Consider the following 24,449-nt stretch of genomic DNA (forward strand, 5'->3'; position numbering starts at 1 on the left):
CGTGTCCAGCAGCTCCGGTAATTTAAGGGTAACACTCACGCGGTTGTCTCAGTTCAGGCTGCCGGTCCCTGCATGGCAACAGGCGCGAGGGGTTCCCCCGTCCGTCGCCCCTCTGTCTTCCCGTACAAAATCAAAAATCGCTTTAGCTTTTGAAAAGTTGAATCCACAGTGGCTGCTCGTACCCGGCGCGCCCATCCGCGGCAGCATGTACTGGGATACGGTATAACGCGCGACGCGGAGCAGAAACTTTCAACCCAGGGATAGTGAAGGCAGTGCAGTCACAGCGAAGAGCAGCCGACAGGACTCCACATCCAGATTCTCATTGATGAGGTGTGGAAACTTTTATTTTTTATTTTCTCACTGATGCGCATCTACTTATGGACTACAGCAGACTGCGCTCCCTGGATCACTCCGCAAGGATTTACCATATTTTCTCTTTAATTTCAGGCAGCCTCCAAATGACGTCGAGATGGCTTTAGGTGGGACGCTTCTGCCATCCATATCCACGTTCGCCAGCGGCCCCACTGTCAAGAGTAAATCCATAGGAAGTGCCAATCTAGTGAGTAGCCCGTGGTCACTTTCTTATATTATCACACGCCAAATAGCCGTAAGCATCAACGGATCTGTGAGGGGGAAATATGTAGCCTGTGCGGCTTTATTTACAGTGTAGTTGTTTTGTGTCGCTCCCATGTTATTATGGGCACAGTCAGGGCTTGACACCACGCTCTGCTGGGGCGTGCACCAGTTTACACAGGCTACTCCAGCAGGTTTTCAGACCGTGAAAGCGCACATGGGGTACTGCACCCTTTCCTAGAAAACACCCAGATGTGATTATTGTTTTTAGTCAGAATCAGCAGTCCAGTGGGCTTCACACAGTCCTCTGCTGCTTACCTTTGCCACCACTGCTGCTTTCCAATGCAATTTGGCAGTGAGAATAATCTGTATTCTAGGAAGTACTCTGTGCCAAGGACACTTGCTGCACCAGACTGAGCTCTGTAGCTGAGCTGTCATAATAATCACCCTCCATTACAGATCCCTCTTCTTTCCCCCTTCAAGCTGTGACTTATACTTGAATCTTATGCTGTTATATATATTAAAAACAAACAGTGATTTCTAAGTAGGACAGGACAAGTGTGATTTTTTTTTGGCTGCTCTCTGTGTGTTATAAACAGCAGCATGACACAAACAGCTTGTAGCAGTGCAGTCATTAATGCTTCTGTAACTTTCCTCTAGAGATGGAAGGAGGAGTTGTCCCTTCTTAAGAAACCCAGCGTGCCAACCGGAAGCAGCTGTCCTGACCCAGACCATCCCACTGCCAGCAGCACAACAAGCCCTAGCATGTCCAAAAAAGACACTGAGCCTGACCTGGACTTGGACTACGACTTTATTCTGTCAAACTCCATTCTGCAGCAACAGCAGCAGCAGCAGCAGCAACAGCAGGAGGAGGCCATGGCGTGCAGCTCTGCCCAGACCCTGTCTCCTTCCCCCAACTCTTTCTCCTCGTCTTACCCTCTCCCCTCCCCTCAGGGCACCGCCAGCGAGCTGCTCTACACCATCCCAGACATCAGTGACGTCTCCCCCTCTGGAGGCTTCGTGGCAGAGCTCATGAGACCCGAGTTGGACCCGGCGTACCTCCACCCCACCAGCCTCCACGGCAAATTCGTGGTAAAGACAACTATGGACATGGGAGAATACAGCCAAGCCGTGAACGTGAGCAAGGCCTGCGTTACGGCCGTGTCGGACCCGACTGCTTCACGCGCCTCGCCATCCTTTCCGTGCCACAGGATAAAGCAGGAGAACCCCAGTAACTGCACCATCTCGCAGCCCATGGACCTACACCTGGCTGGGGTGAACTCCCAGGGCCGAGGGAGCCAGCAGCAGCGCCCGTGCCAGTTAGAGCTGCACGGCTTCCCCGGCGGAGGGAGACCCATGACAGGCGGCAGGCTATCCTCATCCTCTTCCCTCTCCCCAGACCATCCTCTGAGCCGGGAGCACCAGGTTCTGGGACATCCCCACTCTCAGATCCCTCTACCTCCCCAGGGATATCACCATAGCTCCCCGCAGGGCTACACCTCCTACCCTCAGCCATCCTCCATGCAGTACCAAGGTCAGAACACAATCCTTATTATTCCAACCTTCTTTATATCCTTTCTTGTAATCTCTTGAAGCTACTGAATGCTTAAATGTGGAGAGAACACACAGACTAACAGAACAGATTAGACAACAGGAATATAAAGTCCATGGAGTCTATTTAAATACATCTTATACAACCTTAAGGGCTTTAATTATATCCCGAAAAGCAGCAGTTCAAAAGGACTGAAACCTACATGGCCTTGTACAACAAAACCTCTTTTCATCATGGAGTTCTTTAAACCAGCCAAAAAACAAGATGACATTACCAGCGGTTTAACAAAATACACAGTTTTCTTTTAAGCTCTTTAAAATTGGCTATTTTTAAGAGGAAGGCTGAAGGTTTTTGCATCTTAAAGTTGAAAGTTTATGACATTCTGCTGTGCATCTGAAGCAACTAAGTGCTCTCTTGTGAGCCAAACATGACAACCTGTGACCTTTTATATCTGTTACATGTACACACTGAAGCTTTTCTCTGTACATGATGATGACCCTGATCTTTTGACCCCCACAGATCCCCTCATGATCTCCAGTGGGGACTGCTTGCCGGAGGAACCAAAGCCTAAGCGTGGTAGGCGCTCCTGGCCGAGGAAGAGGGTTGCCACACACACGTGTGACTACGTTGGCTGTGGGAAAACTTACACAAAGAGCTCCCACCTCAAAGCACATCACCGCACGCACACAGGTGTGTAACTCCGTGTTAGATGTTCCTTAAAGTCTTTCATATCTGATTGAATGTTGCCGGTAGAAGAAGCATGTTTCTGTTTTTTAGTTGGTGTTTAATGCAGTTGCTTTGTTCCGTTTTTATTGTCATGAGCTGATTACCATCAAAACAAGCACTTCACAGCGAGTTATTGACTCGTGAATGGGGGTAAGGTGGGTGGGGGATGGGGAAGGGGACTTGTTTGGCAGGTGCAGTGAAACAGGTTGATACTGATCCCTGCTCAAACACAAACCCCAGGCTCATTAGTGTGGCCTTTATACACTAGCTGTAGGACAGGACTGACCTCTTTTCTCCTCGAGGCGGGGAAGGTTGGACCAGTTTAACCTCAGGGCCAGCACTAACTGCCCCATGTGTGTGTGTATTGTGTTTTCATCAAAGGAGAGAAGCCTTACCACTGCGACTGGGAGGGCTGCGGTTGGAAGTTTGCACGTTCGGACGAGCTCACACGGCACTACAGGAAACACACAGGCCACCGGCCGTTTCAGTGTCAGAAATGTGACCGGGCCTTCTCAAGGTCAGACCACCTTGCTCTCCATATGAAGAGACACTTATGAGACTTGGCGATGGATGAAGGCTCCATAAAAAAGAACATATGTTAGCAAGAACTCTGAACAAACTTGTGACCTACTCTTTTTGAAAAACCATAATTTGCCTTCAAGCCGTTGTCAAGCGACAAGACAAGCTGTGGTGTTCACGGCAAAAACAGCATTACTCCTTCAAGAGCCTAGAATTTCTTCTCAAGACTGATCCCGTCTTCGCACGTCGTGCAGGCGACTTGAAAGGACCTCTCAGTCAGGGTTGTAAACTTTTATGAAAGGGACCAAACTGGAATTTGTCTTATTTAACCGACAAAACTTGGAGGACCAGGTGCCAACGACTTTTTAACTGGAAATGTATTTTTGTCAGGGAAACCAGGAGCAACAGACAAACATCTCCAGAGGCCTTAAACCAGCAACACGCCAATGTAGGCTCTGTTATCAACACACTGTCCAAAATACTGTATTAATAAATACATCTATATTTATATACACATTTCACCTGCAATGCCATTAATTTCAGGTACAATGTTAATTTATACAGAATGGTGCTCAGTGACTCTGAAGAAGGCTTTTTTTTAATCAAAGAAAAGGTACCAAAGATAAAGGAAAATATACAAAAGGGTGAAAACTATGAAAAAGTGCCATACGGTTGTTTGTGTGTTTCTCGGAAACCTCTCTTCCACAATCTGACTTAAATCAGGTGAACACTTCACTTATAAATGGTGATGGCAATCTTCAATGCACTGCAGCTGCAAAGTGCAATAATTTATATGAGACATTCATATTTTTGTATTGAATGAGTAACTCTGAACAAAGATTTTTTTGTTTATAGCCAAAAAATATGTAATATAATCTTGAATTTTGTACATTTGTAAATAAAATGCTTTGTTATTGTTTTGTATTTTACACTATAATAAAATAAAAATGTATTTGAAATAAGACAGTGACCTTTATACTCTTCACCATCATTATCTCATAGAAAACAAGACAACACAGATCCTCCTGGAAGTGTAATGGAGATGCACATTTAAATGGCAGCGATAGCTAACAGTCAGCTCACACACAATACCCCCCCCCAACGATAATAGCAAGATGGCCACAGGCGTGCTAACACAATGTTGCTGTTAAAAAGATCCTCAAAAAAAGTACACTCCTACAATGTCCTGTTTCCATGGGGTTCTCTTTCCATCTGTCAGTGGGAAGAATGGGGAGGACAACCCAGTTACTGGCTGACATTCAAGGGTGACACCAAATCTGACCGCCACTCTGTGCCGGAGTTGACGCTCTCAGGTGCACCATATGAATAAAACCCATAAAGATGTTACAGTGAGATAGCGTCTGACTCTGCGTCATGCATGTAATGTATCCAGCTACATGACAGTTACATGAGTTTAAAATTTAAAGTACATTCATGAAATCCTGCTGTAGGCTCAGTGTCAATGACTTACATGAAACTAATAGGAACCCCTTGTAAAGCTCATGATAACACTTTAATAAATGCATATGCTTTAATGTATGTTTAATGTATTTCTGCTCAAAAATCATAAAAATATAAAAATATAAGTTCTATGGAAAGTGAAACACGTAAAAATAAGATGACACTTCTTTTACTTAAGTAATACAACTTTTAAATTGATTTAAAGTAAGAACTATGAGCGCATGATCTCCAAATGATCCACAATTCTGATGCACAATGCTGCAATATCATATATATATCATAATAACTAGTACTAACAGGCAACTAATGCAAAGAATTACAATCTATTTAACATAAATGGTTTCAACAACGCATCAGCTTGTTGTTGCCTGTCTTATGATGCATTCTATTCATAAAAGGGCCATAAGGTCTTAAAATATGTATTTCAGCTGAGTCTGCTTCTTTATTTGTCACTACATTTACTTTATACACGGTAAAAGATAAAAAAAAACATACAGGTCACACATCTTCAGGCTGGCAAACTGAGCTTACGGTTGACTTTTGGAAACATGTTGTGGTCTATGTTGCCCCCTATAGGTCAATTCAGTTTCAAGCACACTCAAGGCGTTTGTCATTCAACTTTTACTCCTGAGCAGAGCATTATGGGAAGTGACTTTTAGGCCTTTAAAAATAATTTTAATAAAGCTAACAGGTGCAAACTATAAGGAGTGGGTGAGATGACACTGATGCACACATTAAGACAAATTATTCTCTGTTAAGTCCTGTTAGTTAATTACATGTATGTATGACATCATGAATTGATCCTGCTCTCAATTTAGTGCATTACCTTTTTTTTTTGCCCTATAGTGGTAACGTCATGTATCAGACAACAACAGATTTCTTTTTAACTAATTTTTATTCTATATTCTTTTTTTTATTATTAGTTTCAGTATTTATTTGCCAGGGGCCAGATTTAAGAAGTTTAGAATAGGTTTAACAATACAAACAACACTTGGGGTGTTTGTCATGTCATGTACATCCCAGTCTTAATAAACATGCACCAATGCCTCCTCATGCTTGTACCAACATATTTGACTGTATGGACTAACTAAAATTAAAGATATTTTCTGTACATACTTTTAGTTTGTAAGTGCACAAAATAATTTGTTAATTGTTTTTAATTTTTTTTTTACATAAGTCTATTTTTTGTTTTTATTTAATTTATCTAAATTGTTTTTTTCACAACTTAGTTTGATTTTTATGGAACTATAACTTTGGTCTGGAGGACAGAATTACTAGAGAGAAAAAAAAGATGCAAAAACCACCCAATAATTTGGGACCAGGATCAATTGATAATGTAATAAAGAACTGTAAACATTATTTATTTTACAGAAAATGTTACCTTTGAGTACTTGACACTCCATATAAACACAGCAGAATAGGCACGGCTTTCATTTATTTCGAAAACTTTTATTTTTCTGTAAAAATGACATTGTCACTAAACCCTAACACATGTATGTAAACTATATACATGTTACAATGCCTTCACATATGATGCCTTGCAGTTCAGATAACATTACAACAGCTCCTGCCCACATTCCCTGTTGATTAACATGCAGATATGGATGTTAAATAGAAAAATAACTAGTGCCATACATGTTTGTTGTGCACAACTTTAATTTTTCAAATCTTTTACTGGTCAACTTCAAAAACATAAGATTAAGAGTGCGTGAATACCGACCCTGAACCTCACCTTTAATGTGACACATACTGCAAACAATATTGATTAACTAAAGTATTTAAACAACAACAAAAAAAAAAGATCAATAGCACACAGGTGATTTCTGATGCAAAGTTACTGTACTTTAATTGTTCCTCCATTTCGAACTGATAAACAAAAACCTGTCCTTGTACACCAGCTGATAACGATCCAGTGTTATTAACAAAAGGTGAATGTGGAAGTGGTGAATAAAACTTTGTTTTTGGAAATGTAAAAGGCTTGTTGTACACACATATGTAGCAATCAAAAAGTAGAGGAAGAAATAAGAAATAAGTCAAACTGATGATTTAATCATCCTCAAAGTTCTGTTGTAAAAGGAAGTTGGCGGCCAGGTTCTCGTTCTTCTCACAAGCAAAGTAGGCTTGTATAACGAGTCCCTCTGGAAATCCTAAAGCTTTTAGCTGCAATTAGAAACAAGAGTTGCAAATTAGCCAAACAATACTTTAAATAAGCAAATTATAATTTGTTCCTCATGTTTACCACTTGGTGAAATATAAAAATTAAAGTGACGGTTTTGAAAACATCATCAGGGTTGTGCATTACATTCCAGCACTTATAGTAAAGCAGTACTGAACTTTGGACTGTGAGGAAAAGGTTAGCGAGTGTCGTGCTCCTCCTCACCCTCTCAATGGCCTCCTTCTCCAGTGGCGTGACCTGGATGTAGCTCATGTGACTCCCGCCAGGTGTATCACCTGCCGACCCTGCCGGCCCCGCTGGCCCCGCCTCTGGATTGGGTTCATTCAGCATCTGGATGAACTGTTCTTGGTGGCTGCTGATCTCCTAAAGTGGGAAATGAAGCGTTTAGGTGTAGACTGTGGAGGCACAGGAACTTCATTGAATGTTGGCATTTGTAACTCTGAACTGATGATAAGAATTATTAAAAAACTAAAAATAATACTTGCTATTTAAACATTTGTTTTTTTTTAAATAAATTTTGGGGACTTCCAAAGAGACAGACATTAAGTCTCTAATATGAGTCAGACTCACACCTCCAGTTTGTGACGTAGTCATGTTACAGCTTTACAGTCTAAAGTCCAACCTGAGATAATATTTTTACAACCCTGGGATAGCTCCCTCCAGAGCCAGAGAGGACATTACACAACTCTTTTCAAAGACTGAGCAACACTCCTGATGTGTGAACACAACTTAATGTAAAATATCAGTGGAGTGCCCCTTTAACTGAACTGTGACTCCACCGCTTACAATCGTGAAGTCATTTAATCAGAACTGTGTCAAGGTCATCCGCCCTCACCTGCAGCAGCTCAGGGTTCTCCCTGCCGATCTCCTGCAGCAGGGCGGGAAGGAGGGCGGCGTTCTGCTGGATGAGCTGTCTCATCACATGGAACTGGGGCTGGTTTCTTAGGAAACTCAGGGGATTGCCTGAAAGGAGACAATGTTGGTTTAAGCAACGAGAAGACAGACACAGACGGATGATAAAAGAAACAAACATTTGCTCAGAGTCTGCTGGAATATGCAGAACAGTATGGGACACTTACCTCCCCCAGCAGTTGGTGAAGAGCCAGTGTTGGCGGGGAGGCTAATACCGCCTATGGGCGCAGCAGAAACACTCGCTGGGGGCACCACCGCATCAGGTCCTGGTGCGTGGCCCGGATCTCTGCCGGGAATACCCTGAAAGAAAAGTCATGAAATACAACAATTAATTAGGGAAAGAATCACATATTATAAACACAGCATATGGGTGTCACGTGGGTGAGTCGGGATTACTTGTAGTCCTCTTCAGTTAAAGCTTGTGGGTTACATCATGTCATGTACACATTTTAGGATTCTGATTATTCAGGAGGCAACTCAAAGGTTTTTGAGAAGTGGTCATGGGTGGAAGATTCATATAACTACGTCATAAATGTCACTGGCAAGTAAACTAAAACCTGCATATTAACACCTGATTCTGACCTGAGCAGGGACACGAAGCTGTAATTGGCCCAAACCACACAGAGGTCTAACCTGTCATATGTTACGTACCAATCCAGCAATTTGCTCTAGGACACTACAGCCACAGACTTAAGTTTGTCCTTACTGTGAGCAGGTACTCCACGGCTCTGTCTGGGTTGTTGAAGCTCGCTCTGAGAGCCGCTACCACCTGCTCTCTCTCGTAGCCCATGAGCATCATCTCGTTCACCATGGCGTCATACGATGCGCCTGTCACTAAAGGTAAAGAACACAAACACGAAGACAGATCAGTAGTGGGACTAAAGAGCTTCGCAGTTATAGTCATAGTTTTGTTGAGAGCATCGCAGAGCCATTTCAGGAAATTAAGAACTCAAGCCGAGACACTTTTAATTTGTTAATAACCCAGTATTTTCAAATTAATGTCAAACTCTGTTTAAGTGTTGAGTGTAAAAATGTGCATTAGTCATTTAGTTTAAAACATGGGTGTCAAACTGTCAAGGCCACCATGAAAGTAGACATTAATATATGTTCAAATGATTAATGCTTAAACACTCAGTCACATGGCACTTAGAAATGAATGACACACTAAATGTCATGTCAAACAGAGGACATGCTACTTATGTTTTTAGGGTCACAGAAAACTATAATGTAATATTAAGACAGCATAATTAATTAACAACATATCAATTGAGCACAACTTTAATACACAGTGGAAGAGCATTTTAGGAGTTAGCATACACAAAGATAAACAATCTGCATTAAACACTAAAAATTCATATCAATGACCACATAAGTCATAATAATTAAGTCCTGCAGGATCTGCTTTGTGTGACCATGAGGAACTGTGGGATTATGTTTTGGCTGAGCTACTTATTGGTTAAGATACATCTATGTCAGCATGATATGGATTGTGCTACACACTAATACCATTATATACTTTATATCCTGGTAAAATTTCAGGAAGGTATGAACCCGCCCAAGCCTAACACGTATAACACACAAAGCAGCTTCAAGGCACCGAGGCAAAAAGTCATTTTTGTCTAATAAATGGTGCGGTATTTGTGACATCAGCTTCATAATTACATTTCCGGCAGATCCAAAATGCCAAACAATAATGACCGACAAATGATGTTTACAAATGCAGCCTTACCTAGATTCGAAACTGCCTCATCGATCAGGTTTGTGTTTGTTGAAGCCTCGGAGCTTCTGCGAGAGAAAACAGACCTTGGGTGAGACGTGATCTGCGCGTTACCTCTCAAAAGAAGACGCGCTGAGACCAGATAGTTTAAGACAAACATCTACCCATCTTTACCCGACAGGGGTGGTAGCCGGTTCAGCGGTCGAAGACCTTCTTTCCTCTGGTTTCTCGTCTGTGGAGGCGCGCTCTGATGTGTTCTCAGAGCTAGACGATGAGGCGGGAGGTGCTGCGGGAGCTGAAGTGGCAGGTGAGGGCTGCGGGGCGGCTGAGGCTGATTTAGGCTGCGAGACAGCGGTTAAAATATAAAAAAAAATGTTACCTCACTCTTCTTGCATTTTACCTTGAGGTGTCTGCTTGAATAAAATCTTCTTGGTTGTCCTAAATTACACCAATAAAGGCCATGATAGACATGAATTCCGAAGCTATAGCCAGCTTGATCTTTCCTCCATACTCTAATTAGCAATTTGAGTTTCCTCCTAATTAGGGATGCTGAAACCATGTCTTTTTTGCCCTTAAATCCACGGCTTTAAATAATGTGTTGTCAGATACAGACCACCATCAATATTTCTAATCTAATCTAATCATCCTTCTCCACACTGTCCTGTAGCATTACTGTATTATACTTTACAGGAAGTGTTTCAATAGGAAGGTTTGAGCAGGATAAACACAGCTTCTCTCTATCTCAAGCATGAAAAATAGTTAGGAAATACAGTATTAAGACAACAGCAGACCATCTTATACAGAATCCAGCAAAGTCATGTTAGGAGTTCAACACGCTTGGCACAAGACAATCTCTAGAGATAATCTTATCTTCTTTCTGCAATGTACTGGAATATATAGGAGTAAACCAGAGCCAGGCATTGACAATACTGACCCCACTCCAAGTCAGCAATGATCACACTCTGAGCTACATGTTTGAGTGCACCATGAGAGCCTGTTCTGCAACACCCACAGACACACATAAGTGGTTGGCGGTGGAAAGAGAAGGTTACAGAGCCTCATTATAACTCAGTGTCGGCTCATATTCATAACATTCATGGGCTTGCTGCTCTACAAAGAAAACAAAATCATAAAATCTGTTTTCACAAACAAAACCTACCATTTACTGAGACAATCTCTCATTCACAAACCTTTGTCACCATGACGACCACAAAGTTCTTCTCATTGATTTTGTATTCTTTGAGCGCTGTGTCATCGCTGAGGACTTTACCTGTGAAGAAGCAGAAAAATGAGTCACAATGCTTTCGGCTTCACCTGACGTGAACTCTGAAACAACACGCAGGGATGTAACAGTAGATGGTATCATATTTTATCATTGAACAGAGAGCTTTTGAGGGGATAAATCGCCTGCTTTTGTCACCACATCTGGTTCTTTTTGTTATATTGTTTTTAATTGTGTATAAGTAGGTCACACAAAACTCCACTGTCTAAATTGCTACAATAAGCTTAAATATACACAGTGCCTATAAAATGTATTCAGTCTCCCTGGGCGTTTGTCATGTTTGATTGTTTGAAAAGACAAAGTACAGTGGTGTAATCAGGAATTTTTTTGAGTCTGACAAAAATCTTAATTACTACCCAGTTTTCCCCATGTTCCCAAATATTTATCTGTCTTTTGAAAGACAGATAACAGCAATGCTTGTTTAAACAAATGTCACGTATGTCATATCATGAAACACTTGCTTAACCAAGCTTTGGTTTTTGCAGTTATCTGGCTAACATTTTCATATGTCTGACAGTTTCTTGCTATAGGCTTTGCAATACTGGCAACAGGAGATTAAAACCAGTTCTACAGTGCTATGTTTTTATACCTGTGCAATATTACAGAGGGTCGAAAATGTCATGGACACGATACATTTATTCAAAAAAGTAGAGCAAATCGTGTGTGTTTACATTTACGTACAAGTCAGTCAACAGACAACAACAAACACTTAAACTAAAGATTTTTCTGATCCTCTTTAAGGCTTGTTGTTTACATCAGTTTGATCTGTAAACACAAGAGTAGAACAACCTGCAAAAACAAACTGCATTTGAACTTTTCATGCTGGATCATGAAGAGAACACTGACAACATTTTCTCACACTGCTTACAGTATCGCTCCCCACTCCATGTATGGTATACAACATGCAAGAGGATGTTACGTTACAGTAAACCATTAAAGGAAAACTGTGATGCTCCCAATGTAGGCCCACTTCAGGCTCACCCACTTAATCATTATATCCACATTACTGATGAGTATTTGATGAAAACAGTATAATATGGATTGCAGCACACAATAAATTAAGACAATAAAACAATGCAGCATTTTGGGAGGATTTCTAGATGTGTTTTGTATTCCAGTTAACCATCGATCAAATGATAATAAAGACAGTGAGAAGTACTTATCAAGAAGTGCGAGTATTTAAAGGGATACTTCACCCACTAAATGATTATTTATGTATCAGTTATTCATGCCTTGAATCTGCAAAGAACACTTTGTTTTTCTCTATGCCTCCATGGAAAACAGTGAACATCTTAATTTACTGACAGGTTGGGGTCCACATTTAACAACAGCAAAACTAGCCTATTTCAAAATATGTGTTTACAAACTCTCACACAACTTGTGCAGTATAATCCAAGTCTCATTTATCCAGTCATATGCTTTGCTTGAGTGACATGCTGCATGTGACGCATCGCTTCAGTCTGCGAAGGCCCAGACACACCAAACTGACGTCAGAGAACTTGCAGCGATGAGAGCCCGCTGTTATGTTGCCCCCGTTGCCATGTCTCTGCAAAAAAAAGCTGCACATAAACTAGGGCTGCGCAGTATACCAGTTCGTACCGAAAACCGGTCCTTATTTTTGTATGATATGAATTTTTCATATACCACAATACCGGTGAATAGCCCAAACAACGTGCGCGGCGGGAAAGTGTTTCAGCGGGGACCCATTTCACCACTGCACACCACAGGTGGGCTAGAGCAGGCTAGAGTGAGGGCATAGAGAAAAGTTTAGAGGCGAGAATGGCTGCTGGAGAGAGTCCTGAAAGCGAAGCAACTGTACATGTTGCTGAAGAACACGATGACCAAGAAGAACTCATACCAAAAAGAACAGCGTTTCTCCTATATGCAACTAGCAGCGGCTAAAAAAACAACATGATACGATTATTTTGTCATACCACCCAGCCCTAACACACCAAACTGATGGCCAACAAGCGGTATGTTCTGCGCCTGCGTGAGAAGACATACCCCTTCATACCAGCAGACAGTGGTTGTCTGTAACTGTCATTCAAAAACGAAAACTGGAAGATCGTCATGCTAGTTATGTGTTAAAACAATCTAGTGTTGAAAGAACATAGCATATTTACTGTGCACCATTGAACCATAACACAAACCAGCACAAAATGTTTTTGCGTAAGAACTCAATGGCTAAAGAAACTCTGTATTACCTCATATAACAAGTTCGTTTCGACCTCACTCTCTTGACTTTAGCTCTTTGTTTACATTCCTCATTTCCGTTTCTCTTCTCGTGTGCTCAGCTAAACTGCCAGCCAGAGTGTTTTCGTTCGCATACGGGCTCCGCTGTGCTGATGCCAACGGTGTGGGACATAGCGCACTGACGAGGGCAGCAGTGCTCACCCACGGCCAAACTTTGATTGACGGCTGACCATCAGCTTAGGGTTTCAGGGTTTTGAATCAGATACACCCCTTGCTCCTCCGCAGCTCCATCTTCTCATCCAAAGAAAATTACTTCTGGCTTATTAAAAATTAAGAAAATGCAAGATGGCGATGGCCTTAATGTCAAACTCAAGGCTTCAAAACAGCAGCCCACAACCCAACGGGTGACATCACAGAATGTCCATTACTGATACAGTCTATGCTTTGGCCCTTTCTGACTGGGAATAAAAGTGAAAGCATAGATAAATTAACTTTCAGTCTTGGTCAGAAAAGGCTGAAGGCAAGGCAATGCAACGTGCTGTTTAACACTTAGCATGCACTAGATACATGGGACTTGGATTATACTGCACGAATTGTCTGAGAGTTTGTACGAAGATGTTTTGACATAGTTTTGCTGTTGGTCCTCCTTTACTTCCTTTGTGAATTCAACATAACATGGCATTAATAACAGATTTATAAATGATGGAAATTGTGTGTGTGAAGTATTCCTTTAAGAGGGGTTAAAACAGTCTGTAACATACCAGCATATATCAGCTTCAGCCCACCCACTGAAAAATGGTCCTTCCCTTTCTCCTGTTCAATCCTCTCCTTTAATGTCTTCACCTGTGGACAAAAACATGACACTTTTTGATCCTTGTGAAACATTACAATTGGATTCTCGCCACCATTTAACACAACCCTAACTAAAGCACGAGTTTAAAATAAATAATAATAATCCAAAGTGTGTTTCATAAAACTGGCGTAAAGTGTTTCATAAAACTGGAGTTTAACAGACATAATACTGCTGACTCCTTCAGGTGAACTACCGCAGAAAACCGCGCCAGTTTTATGTCTAAACATAAGTTTATGCGCTGGCTGTAACGTTACAATTATTGCTAGCTTACTTGGCTATTATATGCGAGCTAATCAAAAATAACATTTAAGTTAAAACTGCCTTTCGTAAGCATAATGTAAAGTCTTATTAAAATGTAGAGTAGCCTGATAAAGTTAACGTCACATAGTCTGATAAAGTTAACGTCACATATTTTTTTCCCCAAATAAAACAGTTGGTGCCGTTTTGTAACGTGACTAACGGTCATAAGTTTGCACTGCCGTTATTTAACGTTACAGGTTAGCTAAAGTATATCAGTAATGATAACGTTACATTAATAATAATAACTAACTGCTACGTTCATCATTGTGGTGCTTATTGTATTTAATTTCACAGAAAATTAACTGTACTCATTTCTCACAACTTAACCTATTATTTCTCAAACACTAAACGCTTATCAGCGGTATGCTACCTTGCCCCCCCGCACCAATCTGAAACCATAAGTGGGCTACGGCTAAATACTGACAATTCAAACTACTTTCCTGTCCAGTATTTAATAAAATACGCTAATCTGTCTCAACCCCCGCGTCAATCAAGAGTCGTATTAACCCGAACTGTGAGTCCATCTTTAATATATTTATAGAGTTTACGCAGACCTATCTATTTGTCGTATAATTGTACATGTTCAAAAACTACAGCCCTCCGTTCCAGGACATACCCAACTCCCACTCCACCCCCTGCACAAATGCATGGTTTCAACTCTCACCGTCTCCTCTTCATCGATGTCGATTTTGAAGGTCTGCTGTTGTAAGGTTTTCAAAGTTATCTGCATTTTGCCGTCTGAGTTTTTATCCCTGGTCCTGGTTTAAACGTTGTAGATCCAACTTGGAAGAATCTTATCTGTTTTTGTTGGCTCATTACAAACTGTCAGCCGCCATGACTTTCTTCTTCTATGATATATTTAAACGCCAGCGCTCCTACTGGTCAGCCGGAGAACTGCAGCGAAAATTGCCAGTTTTCCAGGTTAAGTTCGATAATGAATGATTCTGTGTGAACCCACAACATGTTTTTTAATACCCAAAATGAGCTTAAGTCCAGACATTACACTCTTTTTCAAATGTTTAGGGCATTGTCAACATACAATCTCACACACACACACACACACACACACACACACACACACACACACACACAAACGTGCCTCTAATTTAAGTAAGTATTTTTCTCATCCTATCCAGCCTTATTTTTCACACTCCCACAATCACACACGGCTGAAGTATTGTGTAATAGTAAACAATAATGTTGTTTTACTCTACTCTGATGCCTTGAAAATATAGCCTGTCATCAGTTCTTTAATTTTTGTTTCATTAATTCTTGACAGATTTCACATTTTTTGTGTTAACTGTGATGAAAACATGTCTTGCATTTTAACTCGCATGATTTTGGTGCGTCTTCATCAGGCTCCTCTCAAGACTGACATTGGTAGAACAAACTTTGTTGCCCTTGCTGAACTTAAGTCAGTTTTTTATGCTGTTATCAAAACTTTAAAAATCCCAGGTCCGTCAAGCATGGAGGAATTTCAATATCATCCACCGAGCACTCAGTATTCAGAGGCTTTATTGACTTCTGTCTCACATTCTGCACAGCTCTGACTTTGAGAGGACTGTTAAGTGTGAGAGATAATATGCTGGAGCTCAATGGGGTCTCTTCCCCAGGCCACTTCTCTCTTATTCTCTTATCACTCCCCCTCACTTTCTATCACTGTACGTGTGAATCTGTTTATCTCCCACTACTCTCCACTGTCTTTCCCTGTCCTTCTGCTGCTCCTACTCTTCTTCTATCCTGACTTTCCTCTCTATCTCTCCACTCAATCCCCCCCCTCCTCTCTTGTCATTACGACAGGAGCAGTGCCCTCGCCTGCCTTGGCCCGAGCACACACTCATCAGGCATTCCTTATGTTGCTCCACTCAGCAGCAGTAGCAGCAGTAGCAGCAGTGTCCTCCTTTCCCCTCTCCCCACTGTGGCTGTGCCTCTTGCTCCTGTCTCCAGGGGTCGTCAGTCTGCCATCGGCCCCCCTCTGAAGTGGCGAGCCACAGAGATTACAGTCTAATCCCTGGTGACTTGGAGATATTTTTAAGAGATGATGTTAGACATGTGAAATAAAGACTTGCCCCCCTCTAAAACAGGCAGGAGAGGAAATGCAGAGGACAAGTGTGAAATTGAGACTTTCACTTGAAGACAGACTCCTCCAAGTGCTGTTTTTTGGCGATATGGAGAGATTTTGAAAAAATAAAAACGTCAAACAGAGAAATATAAAGCACAAGCATAGCCTGCTGATCTCAATGACTCGTGATATTTAGGGCGCAAGAGCCGCAGCATTTTATGCATGTACATTACACAGACACACACACACACACACACACACACACACACACACACACACACACACACACACAGATGTACACAGCACACACTCACAACTGGCATTTGCAGGGATTGTGGTTTTGGTCAGCAGAGCTCTTGCTGGGTGTGGAGTGAAGTAGAGTAGAGAGAGAAACAGAAGGGTGGAAGGGTGTAACACAGAGTGAAGGCCACTGAGATGCCTTCTCAGCCCCAAGCTATTTCCTGTGGAAGAGCTGCCGGGACTATTATTGGTTGTTCCAGAAGCTCTGGACATGTAACAGAGGAAATCCTATATGTCACTGTAGATGGGAAACATGTTGCACAAATGCTAGAGTTCATAATCATGGAGATATTTTGCAAAGCATATGATTAACTCTGGAGGAGGAGGAGTAATTAAACATGAGAGCAACTGCATTATAAGACCACAGTGTTTCTGCCGAGTATCACTAACATAACCACAATAAAAATTACTGATATGAACAAACATGAGACGGCATGCAGATATAAAGTAAAAAAACTAGAAGTACTGCCTCATGGTTGCATGCATCCATGAACCCATCACGTTTCAATTACATCCAGTTCTGTCCAGACTCATATGTAGCCATGACAGTTGACAATGACTCAGATATGTTTGCTGCTGCAAAGAAGTGACATATTCTTAAACATGGATGCTTTACACACATCTTCCCCCCAGCAGCACAGAAGATCTGTACCATAGACTGTATATGAAGATGGACGACATGACAGCTCCTCAAAAGTAAAGCCTAAACGTCATGAATGCTGCCTGGCGGCTGGCTGCAGTATAGGTCATAAACCCGCCCCCTCCATGTTAAGTGAAGTTGACCTTTGACCTTTTGGATATATGATGTCATCACTTTATCATGTTATTCTATCATACATTTGTGTGAAATTTTATGGCCAAAAACACATTTTGTGAGGCCACAGTAACCCTGACCTTTGAACTTCTACAACAAAATTCTAACCAGTTCATTGCTGATTCCAAGTGGACATGTGTTTCAAATTTGAAGAACGTCTCTCAAGGTGTTCTTGAGATCACGTTAACAAGAATGGGATAGACCAGAGGCTGGTAACCTTTGCCATTAAAATCACCAGAGAGGTTACTTTGTGATATTCAGGAGATAAGAAGTGAAATATTATGCATGTTTTGAGAAAAATAGTCCGTTGACACATGGTATAAACCAAAACTATGAAGCTATTATCTCATAAAGAATAGCTACCTTAGAGACTGGAAGGTTTAATGCTGCCCCAGAAGAGGACAGAATTTGTTTGTTGTATAATTTAGGTGAAGCTGAGAATGAGGTTCACTTCTTGTTTTACTGTCCTGTATATGAAGACATAAGGAATGTACTTTTCAGTAAGATGACCTCTGTTATGTGGATTTCTTTTGGTTGGATGATCATGAAAAATGAGAGTTTTGTTTCAGAAGGCCAACCTTTTTTTGTGGCTGAATTTCTTTGCCAGGCTTGGGATAGAAGGCAGAGTACTCTGTTTCTGGACTGAGTAGTTAAATATCATGTATTTTTTTAATTTCTGCAACGTCATTGTAATGGTGTCTTGTAAACCCATGAGGTTCGGGCACATGTAAGTGTGCATGACACAAATAAAAATCAATCAATCAATCAATCAATATTGTCTGGAGCCACAAAACATATTTGAATAACGGTAACAGCCTATTAACTCTAAATTAGCCCATCAAAATTACAAATAGGTCTAAATGAGCATTCATTAATGTGATTTACTACAAGGTGGCTACTCTGCAATAGGCTATTTATAATTATTTTGTATTTAAACTTTGCAGCCTTGGTGGTGAAAGCAAGTGAATCTGTCCACATGCTATTGAATCCTTCATTTTCCTCCAAGACTTTTCTTTTTTTGGATTTGTACTCCACAGATAGCCTCCAGGCTAGCCACCGCTACTAAGTTCAACAGAATGTCGTAGGTGTATGATGCACATTTCAGGTGATGAAATGTTAAAAGATTTTTTAATTCGATGTAAAGGCTGCAAATTTTTACAGTTGTAGAATGCAATAATCACTTCAGGCCTACAACAATAACAAATGAAAATCTGAATGGTACATATAATTTTATATCAAAGGGAGCCAGTGGAGAGGGTCTAAAAAGCCACATGCAACTCTAGCTGCCACATGCAACTCTAGCTGCAGGTTGCCCACCCCTGGGAAAGACAGACAAACAACCTGACAACATAATGCCTCTGGCCACGGCTGTCGCCTGCAAGGAGGCATAATTAGACTGATAGTGTACAGTCATGCTACTCTCTCTGTGGGAAGTTGTACTTAGGCAGAGGCGATATGAGCTAAATGCTAACGTCAGCATACTCAAAACAACAATGTAAACATGCTGTTGTTAAGCAGGTGTAATTTTAACCATGCTCACCATCTTAGTTTGGCATGTCTGACATTTGCCAATTAGTACTGAACACAAAGTACAGCTGAGGCTGATGGCAGTGTCATCAGGTATTCCATCATACAACAAAATATTTGACCTGATGATGGTGCTAGATGAAAAAGCCAGGGGGATCACCATATCACTAAATTCATCCTGACGGAACATGAATGTCTACCAAATTTCATGTTAATCTCCCTATGAGAATGGTATCCAACATTGCCTACAAGTAATGACAAGTGCTTGCTATTTGATCTGATGTGATAGTGATTACTTCTTAAGAAAGAAGGTATTAAAGGTGCTCTGATGAAAAAAATAACACTTGTCCGATGGTACTTGTACTTTCCTGACTAGTTCCTTTGGCATCACTTCACCCTTGACGGTGAAGCACTTCACTTACACTTAATTCTCAATTTGCTATTCAGGAAACTTGCTTTTCGGGGAATTTAAACAGTTTGACATGTGCACTGATGTGCATAATTCACTGATTTAGAGGGCAGCGGATGAAATATATCAGGCATGAGGAATTGATATGCATGATCTCAAGTTTATCAAGTTTGCAACAAATATAAAAGAGTTATTTACGAGGTAAAAGTGCGGCTTGGTCTCACAATTCTATATTTGAGTGATCGCATAGTTCAGACTTAACATATCAGTGTCAAAGGTTCCATTTTAAAGGCCTGGTTGAATATATATGATGAATCTGTACAAAGAGGAGGTAAACACAATAAACCGTTATCTGATAACTTTATTATCAAGTTAAAAAAAGACAATGAATTACAATATTTACAGAATATCCAGAGATAAATGGAATAAAATTGTAAACAATCATTCTAGGCAACATCACAACCCACCATCAGGTAATCAGATTTATATGGGAAGAAAGGCAAGAAGGAGAGATTCTAGTGTCAAACTATGGAGACAACAGTCCGAAAAGAGAAATGCATCGGAAACAAACTAAACATATATACAAGTATCCAGTGTGTTGTCAGCAGGGGCTTAACTTTGGGTAAACTGGGAATATCACAGTCCAGGGACTGCACACAGTGAGGGATTCATAGTCATTTTCTATTAAAATGATCACAGAACAACAAACAATTTTGGGTTGACAGCTTCATTACCCAGATTGTCCCAATTCATCGTATGGTTTACACTGGGCTTTCTAGCTGGGCAACGAGCTGCCTTACAAAGCTTATTTCTACAACAACAGTTTTCAAACAGTTTTACTTTCAAAAAGCTACAAGCTGGTCCTGAAGAACAGAAAAAGGGCTTCGAGATTCAGCACCAACTCAACCGATTTCTCAAGGTATTACAAGGACTGAGGAGCATCGTGGGGCTGCTACATTCCCACCTCTTGTTGACTGGGTAGACTATGGGCAGCTGATGCCCTTACTGGTCATGGATAGAAAATACTGGAGTGTCAGGTGTTGGATTGGACATGAGTGAGCTAGATCTCAGAAGGATCTATAGGTCGGTGGCCAAGCCCAGAAAAGGACCAAGCAGTTTAGGTAAATGCCCCCAAAGGAACAATTTTCTGTCTTTGTCATGTTTTTCTTCTTCACAATTAAAGCCCTGGCCATTAATTAGTAGAGAACTGCATCATTTTCCTTCACGTGTTAAAATATTGTACAACCACACTGCTCTTCCTATCTGCTCATTCCCATTACAGTACAAAAAAGGAGATATTTTTCATTGTAACCAGACATTGTACAACAGCGTAATAATGTTGGATTGGGGACTCAAAAAGCCCCTAAGGGTTAGCTATCATCTTTAGATTTTTTTTTCGTCTTTTTTTAAAATGAGAACACCTAAAGGAAAAAAGGGTTAAAGTATCCTTTCTGAAACACCACGGGTCAAACACTTAACGAGTAGTTTTTGTTTTCTATACATGGCTGCAAACATGTGGTTCACCTGGGTTCTGAACCCAAATTTTCCCATTTCCATCAATGGTTCAATGCTCAAGAAGGACAATCACAGCAGCAAACACAGCGGGCTGGGTAAATATTTTGGTACCAAGAACACAATTACATGAATTGTGCTCCTCTACAAATTGCAGTAATCAGCCATTTTATCTCAGATTGTTTAACGTTGCTTATTGGTCTTATAGGAATTGGGACATAAATTTGATTTAATTGCTATTTCATTATCTTATAAGGCTTTCGGGCATTCAAGCAGCAACTTCCAACAAATACAATCTCTGCCTTTTGTCAGTATCAACAATAACATGACAGCATTGTCTAAAAACGAAGCACACATATGCAGGCTATGACAGGTGTGTCAGTACGGAATTTAAAGGGGTTTACGTTGGGGAATTTGACACCCTTAAAAAGTCAATCTTCTACATACAGTCCCAGTGGCAAATATCGTCTGATTACGTGGAAACAAATGGTTTCAGGGCTTTCCGACTTGGTTACACTTGTCTTTTCAGTATATCCCATCACATCAAAACTGGACCACAAACTGTAGGAAAACATGTCTGTGGCATCAGCCATAAGTTTCTGAAGGGACGTCTCGAAGCCAAGGTTTGAGTTTAATGCTTCATGCCAGCCTGTCAGTCATTTGGAGCCTAAAAATCCAAATTTGGCCAATGTGGAGAGACCTGGATGAAGTTGAGGTAATCACTAGGGCTGACTGTGAAAGGCAGAGACATCTGTCAATCAAGCAAACATGGCTCCACTTATATGCAGCTTAGCGTGGAATTTCATCTGTGGTGGTCACAGCATTAACAAAAAACACACTTAGCAGCATTTCTTTCCATAAAGAGCATCACCCTTTCACTCCAGATAACATAGGGCACTCAGCAAACACAGTTTTCATAGAGACTATTATCTGGTTGAAAGAGGTCCAAATGAAAACTGCTCATTTTTCTTAAAATGCTGTGAGAAGAACCGATTAAATTCCACCTGCTTCTATTGGATCAGCAGAAATCTCCGAAACGGATATCTATAAACCTTGGCAAATAAACCAAAGATATCTACAAGGCTAAACACCACCAGAGGTTGGTGAGAATGTATTTATATATCTTTTAAAATCTAGCTGAAATACAGTCCAATTACAGGAATAAAATTTTGGCGTTGTACTTTTCTGCAAACCATGACACGTTTGTATGTTTTATATGTGTGTCGTAGATCAGTTTACATGTATATGAGCTAAGAGCAGCAGATAGCAGCAGACCACTGTTCAAGACCTACAAAAGCAAGTGTTTGTTGACGAGAGTGACCATGTCGGGTATTTTACGAAAAAAGAAAGGATGTTTTCCTCGCCCTAACCAAGTGGTTTTTGTGCCTAAACTTACAGGTAACCACGTGTACCAGCGTTGTCACAACATAAAACTGAAAACTGAAATGCAAAGAAATTAAAAGTTTCAACATTTCCGCTACATATGAAAGATATAAATTTAGCATAATCTTGGTTTGCGGAAATGTACAACAACAACAATGTACAATTTATGTTGGTGACTGGGTTGTGGACTGACGGCTCTATTGATGACATTTGGAACAACTAAATGTTGGACTAGAGAAAAAGCACCTCAGACCACAACAAATGGGCGCGTCGGCCACACCTCCTGTGCCTTCGCGTACGGTCTCATGAACACCTGGAACACCTGCGAATGCCTTCATGTTCACAGCAAAGTGTTGTGAAACACCTGAACACACAATGAGATAAGTAACGGAATAAACTTTATATTTCAAGAGAGAGATTGGGGATGATTTCCAAGTTACTTCAAATCAGCTGATGTTTTTATTTCAAAGCAATTAAAGCCATCTAGTGGCCATTAGGGGAACTGCATTTTTTAAAGTTTTTTTGTGGGGGGGGGGGGGGGCATTCTGCTTTATTTGATAAAATAGGAGGGGGATGACATGTACACTGCCGTAAGCCTTAATGGTATGTGCTCTACCCAGTAAGCTACAGGGGCGCCCAAGAGGAACTGCATTTTAAGGCACTTACGCACTAGCTGCAACACTCATCCATGTGGGTCAGCCTCCTCCAAACTTTGCATTTAATTGTTATTTGTGGATGCACATACGGTGTTGAAAAAAGCCGTATTCTGGCACATCTCATTAATAGTTTTGCACTGAAAAGACAAGTGTAATCTCCTTCTTTTGATGATGACAAATATTACGCCACTGTTGTTAAATCCTGTAGTTGCGTTCTTGCTGTGCTCAGCTTAACGGATACCTATATCACATGGATACAGTCATGACACTTCGAACATATCTCATTGTTATATTGATCTGCTGAGTGCACAGGTTAACTGTGATATAGTTTAACCTGGACTACAAACATGATATCTTACGGGGGGGGGGCGGGAGATTTAAACCAATCCCATTATTTCCATGGTTTCATCAGTGAAATTACTGGACAATAAAACAGTACAGTCAGAATGCAAAGGGTGCCACAGGCTGAAGGCTTATACGTAGTATAATATTATTAAAGGACCTAAAATATAGCAATTTGCTACAAACATCGGGGGAAATTTTCAGTATTTCTATGAATGAAGAAAACATGATTTGTGGTTTTACTAAAATAGATAAGGTGCGACTCTTCTGAAGGAATACTTCTACACATTTAACACAAGGCTAAGATGAAAAAAGTCTCAAATTTCAACAAGAAACGAGAAAATGTAGCTCTAGAGTGGGCCACGGTTTTTAAATGCTTTCATATCCTATTTGTTCTTTTGGGTAAATTTACAGTACCCCTGTTTTGGGGGGAGTGTAAAAGGTGCTTCAAATAATAAAATACTAAATTTAGTTATTCATTTTGGACATTATTCTTTATAAATAGCTTCGTTTCATCTAGGTGGGATCTTTCACGGTAGATTTGACCAGAATGTCAGCAATAAAGAGTTCTGTTCACTATTGGTTACCAATATATTAAGATCTGTCCTAGGGGACTGCCCATTTAGAGAGCTCAGCCGTTTTATGCAGCACAATCTAATACTTAAATACAGTATGTAACACCTAATATCTAGTAATGCGCCAACTCATAAGAAGTCACTTTTTTTCAGTTTCTTTTTGTTTTCTCTGACGTCCTATTTAAACTCAGTGCTGATCCTACCCAATGTTAACAGTTTCTGGCACAACATCTCAAGAGGCCACAATCAGTTCAGCCAAACTGTTGATCCTTTTTGGTGTCGAGCATTTCTTTGTCTTCCACATACTGGCTGGGACTTCTCAGTGATAGATCAGCGGGGTTCCCCTCCTCGTTGCTGTGGCTGGACAGGTCCAATCCTGTGTCCATCAAGACAGAGGAGCCAGTGGAAGATGAAGCTGAGGCCTCTATTGCGGAGGTGGTGCTGGTGTCCATTCGGCTGTTGTTAACCATCCTAATAACGAAGGAGGAGGCAGAAATAAGTGCTTATAATGTGGAAAAATGTGAACAAACATGAGACTAAAGGGCAGAGGGGGCAAGATTTTAAATCTGTAGGGATACACTAAAAGTCTACACCCATCCATGCCT

The 24,449-nt window shown here is 40.9% G+C and overlaps 3 protein-coding genes across 7 annotated transcripts in view; 1 reads left to right on the forward strand and 2 right to left on the reverse strand.

Annotated features, from left to right (window-relative positions):
• Positions 1-31: 31 nt before the first annotated feature.
• Positions 32-4,334, forward strand: klf4 (Kruppel-like factor 4). Its single transcript, XM_049604531.1, has 5 exons — positions 32-330; positions 448-559; positions 1,234-2,107; positions 2,645-2,815; positions 3,233-4,334. The coding sequence occupies exons 1-5, from the start codon at positions 326-328 to the stop codon at positions 3,406-3,408; spliced, it is 1,338 nt and encodes a 445-aa protein (XP_049460488.1). The 5' UTR covers positions 32-325; the 3' UTR covers positions 3,409-4,334.
• Positions 4,335-6,100: 1,766 nt separating this feature from the next.
• Positions 6,101-15,128, reverse strand: rad23b (RAD23 homolog B, nucleotide excision repair protein). 2 transcript variants are annotated; one of them, XM_049604569.1, is made up of 10 exons: positions 14,929-15,128; positions 13,873-13,954; positions 10,827-10,906; positions 9,811-9,977; positions 9,649-9,701; positions 8,626-8,753; positions 8,087-8,219; positions 7,843-7,970; positions 7,212-7,370; positions 6,101-6,991 (listed from the first exon to the last, which is right to left on the reverse strand). In XM_049604569.1, the coding sequence occupies exons 1-10, from the start codon at positions 14,992-14,994 to the stop codon at positions 6,878-6,880; spliced, it is 1,110 nt and encodes a 369-aa protein (XP_049460526.1). In that variant the 5' UTR covers positions 14,995-15,128; the 3' UTR covers positions 6,101-6,877. The 2 variants fall into 2 exon arrangements, with proteins under 2 accessions (XP_049460526.1, XP_049460525.1); XM_049604568.1 differs by having other exon boundaries at positions 6,106-6,991; positions 9,649-9,704.
• A 4,594-nt stretch (positions 15,129-19,722) lies between these two features.
• The window catches only part of znf462 (zinc finger protein 462), a 64,165-nt gene continuing 59,438 nt past the window's right edge, over positions 19,723-24,449 (reverse strand). For all 4 annotated transcript variants that reach the window (XM_049603531.1, XM_049603532.1, XM_049603534.1 and 1 more), the window contains one exon: positions 19,723-24,315. In XM_049603531.1, the coding sequence (XP_049459488.1) occupies positions 24,096-24,315 (220 nt within the window). In that variant the 3' untranslated portion in view covers positions 19,723-24,095. The remainder of the gene's footprint in view (positions 24,316-24,449) is intronic.

The sequence above is a fragment of the Epinephelus fuscoguttatus genome, linkage group LG18 (genome assembly GCF_011397635.1).
Source record: "Epinephelus fuscoguttatus linkage group LG18, E.fuscoguttatus.final_Chr_v1".
Taxonomy (NCBI): domain Eukaryota; kingdom Metazoa; phylum Chordata; class Actinopteri; order Perciformes; family Serranidae; genus Epinephelus; species Epinephelus fuscoguttatus.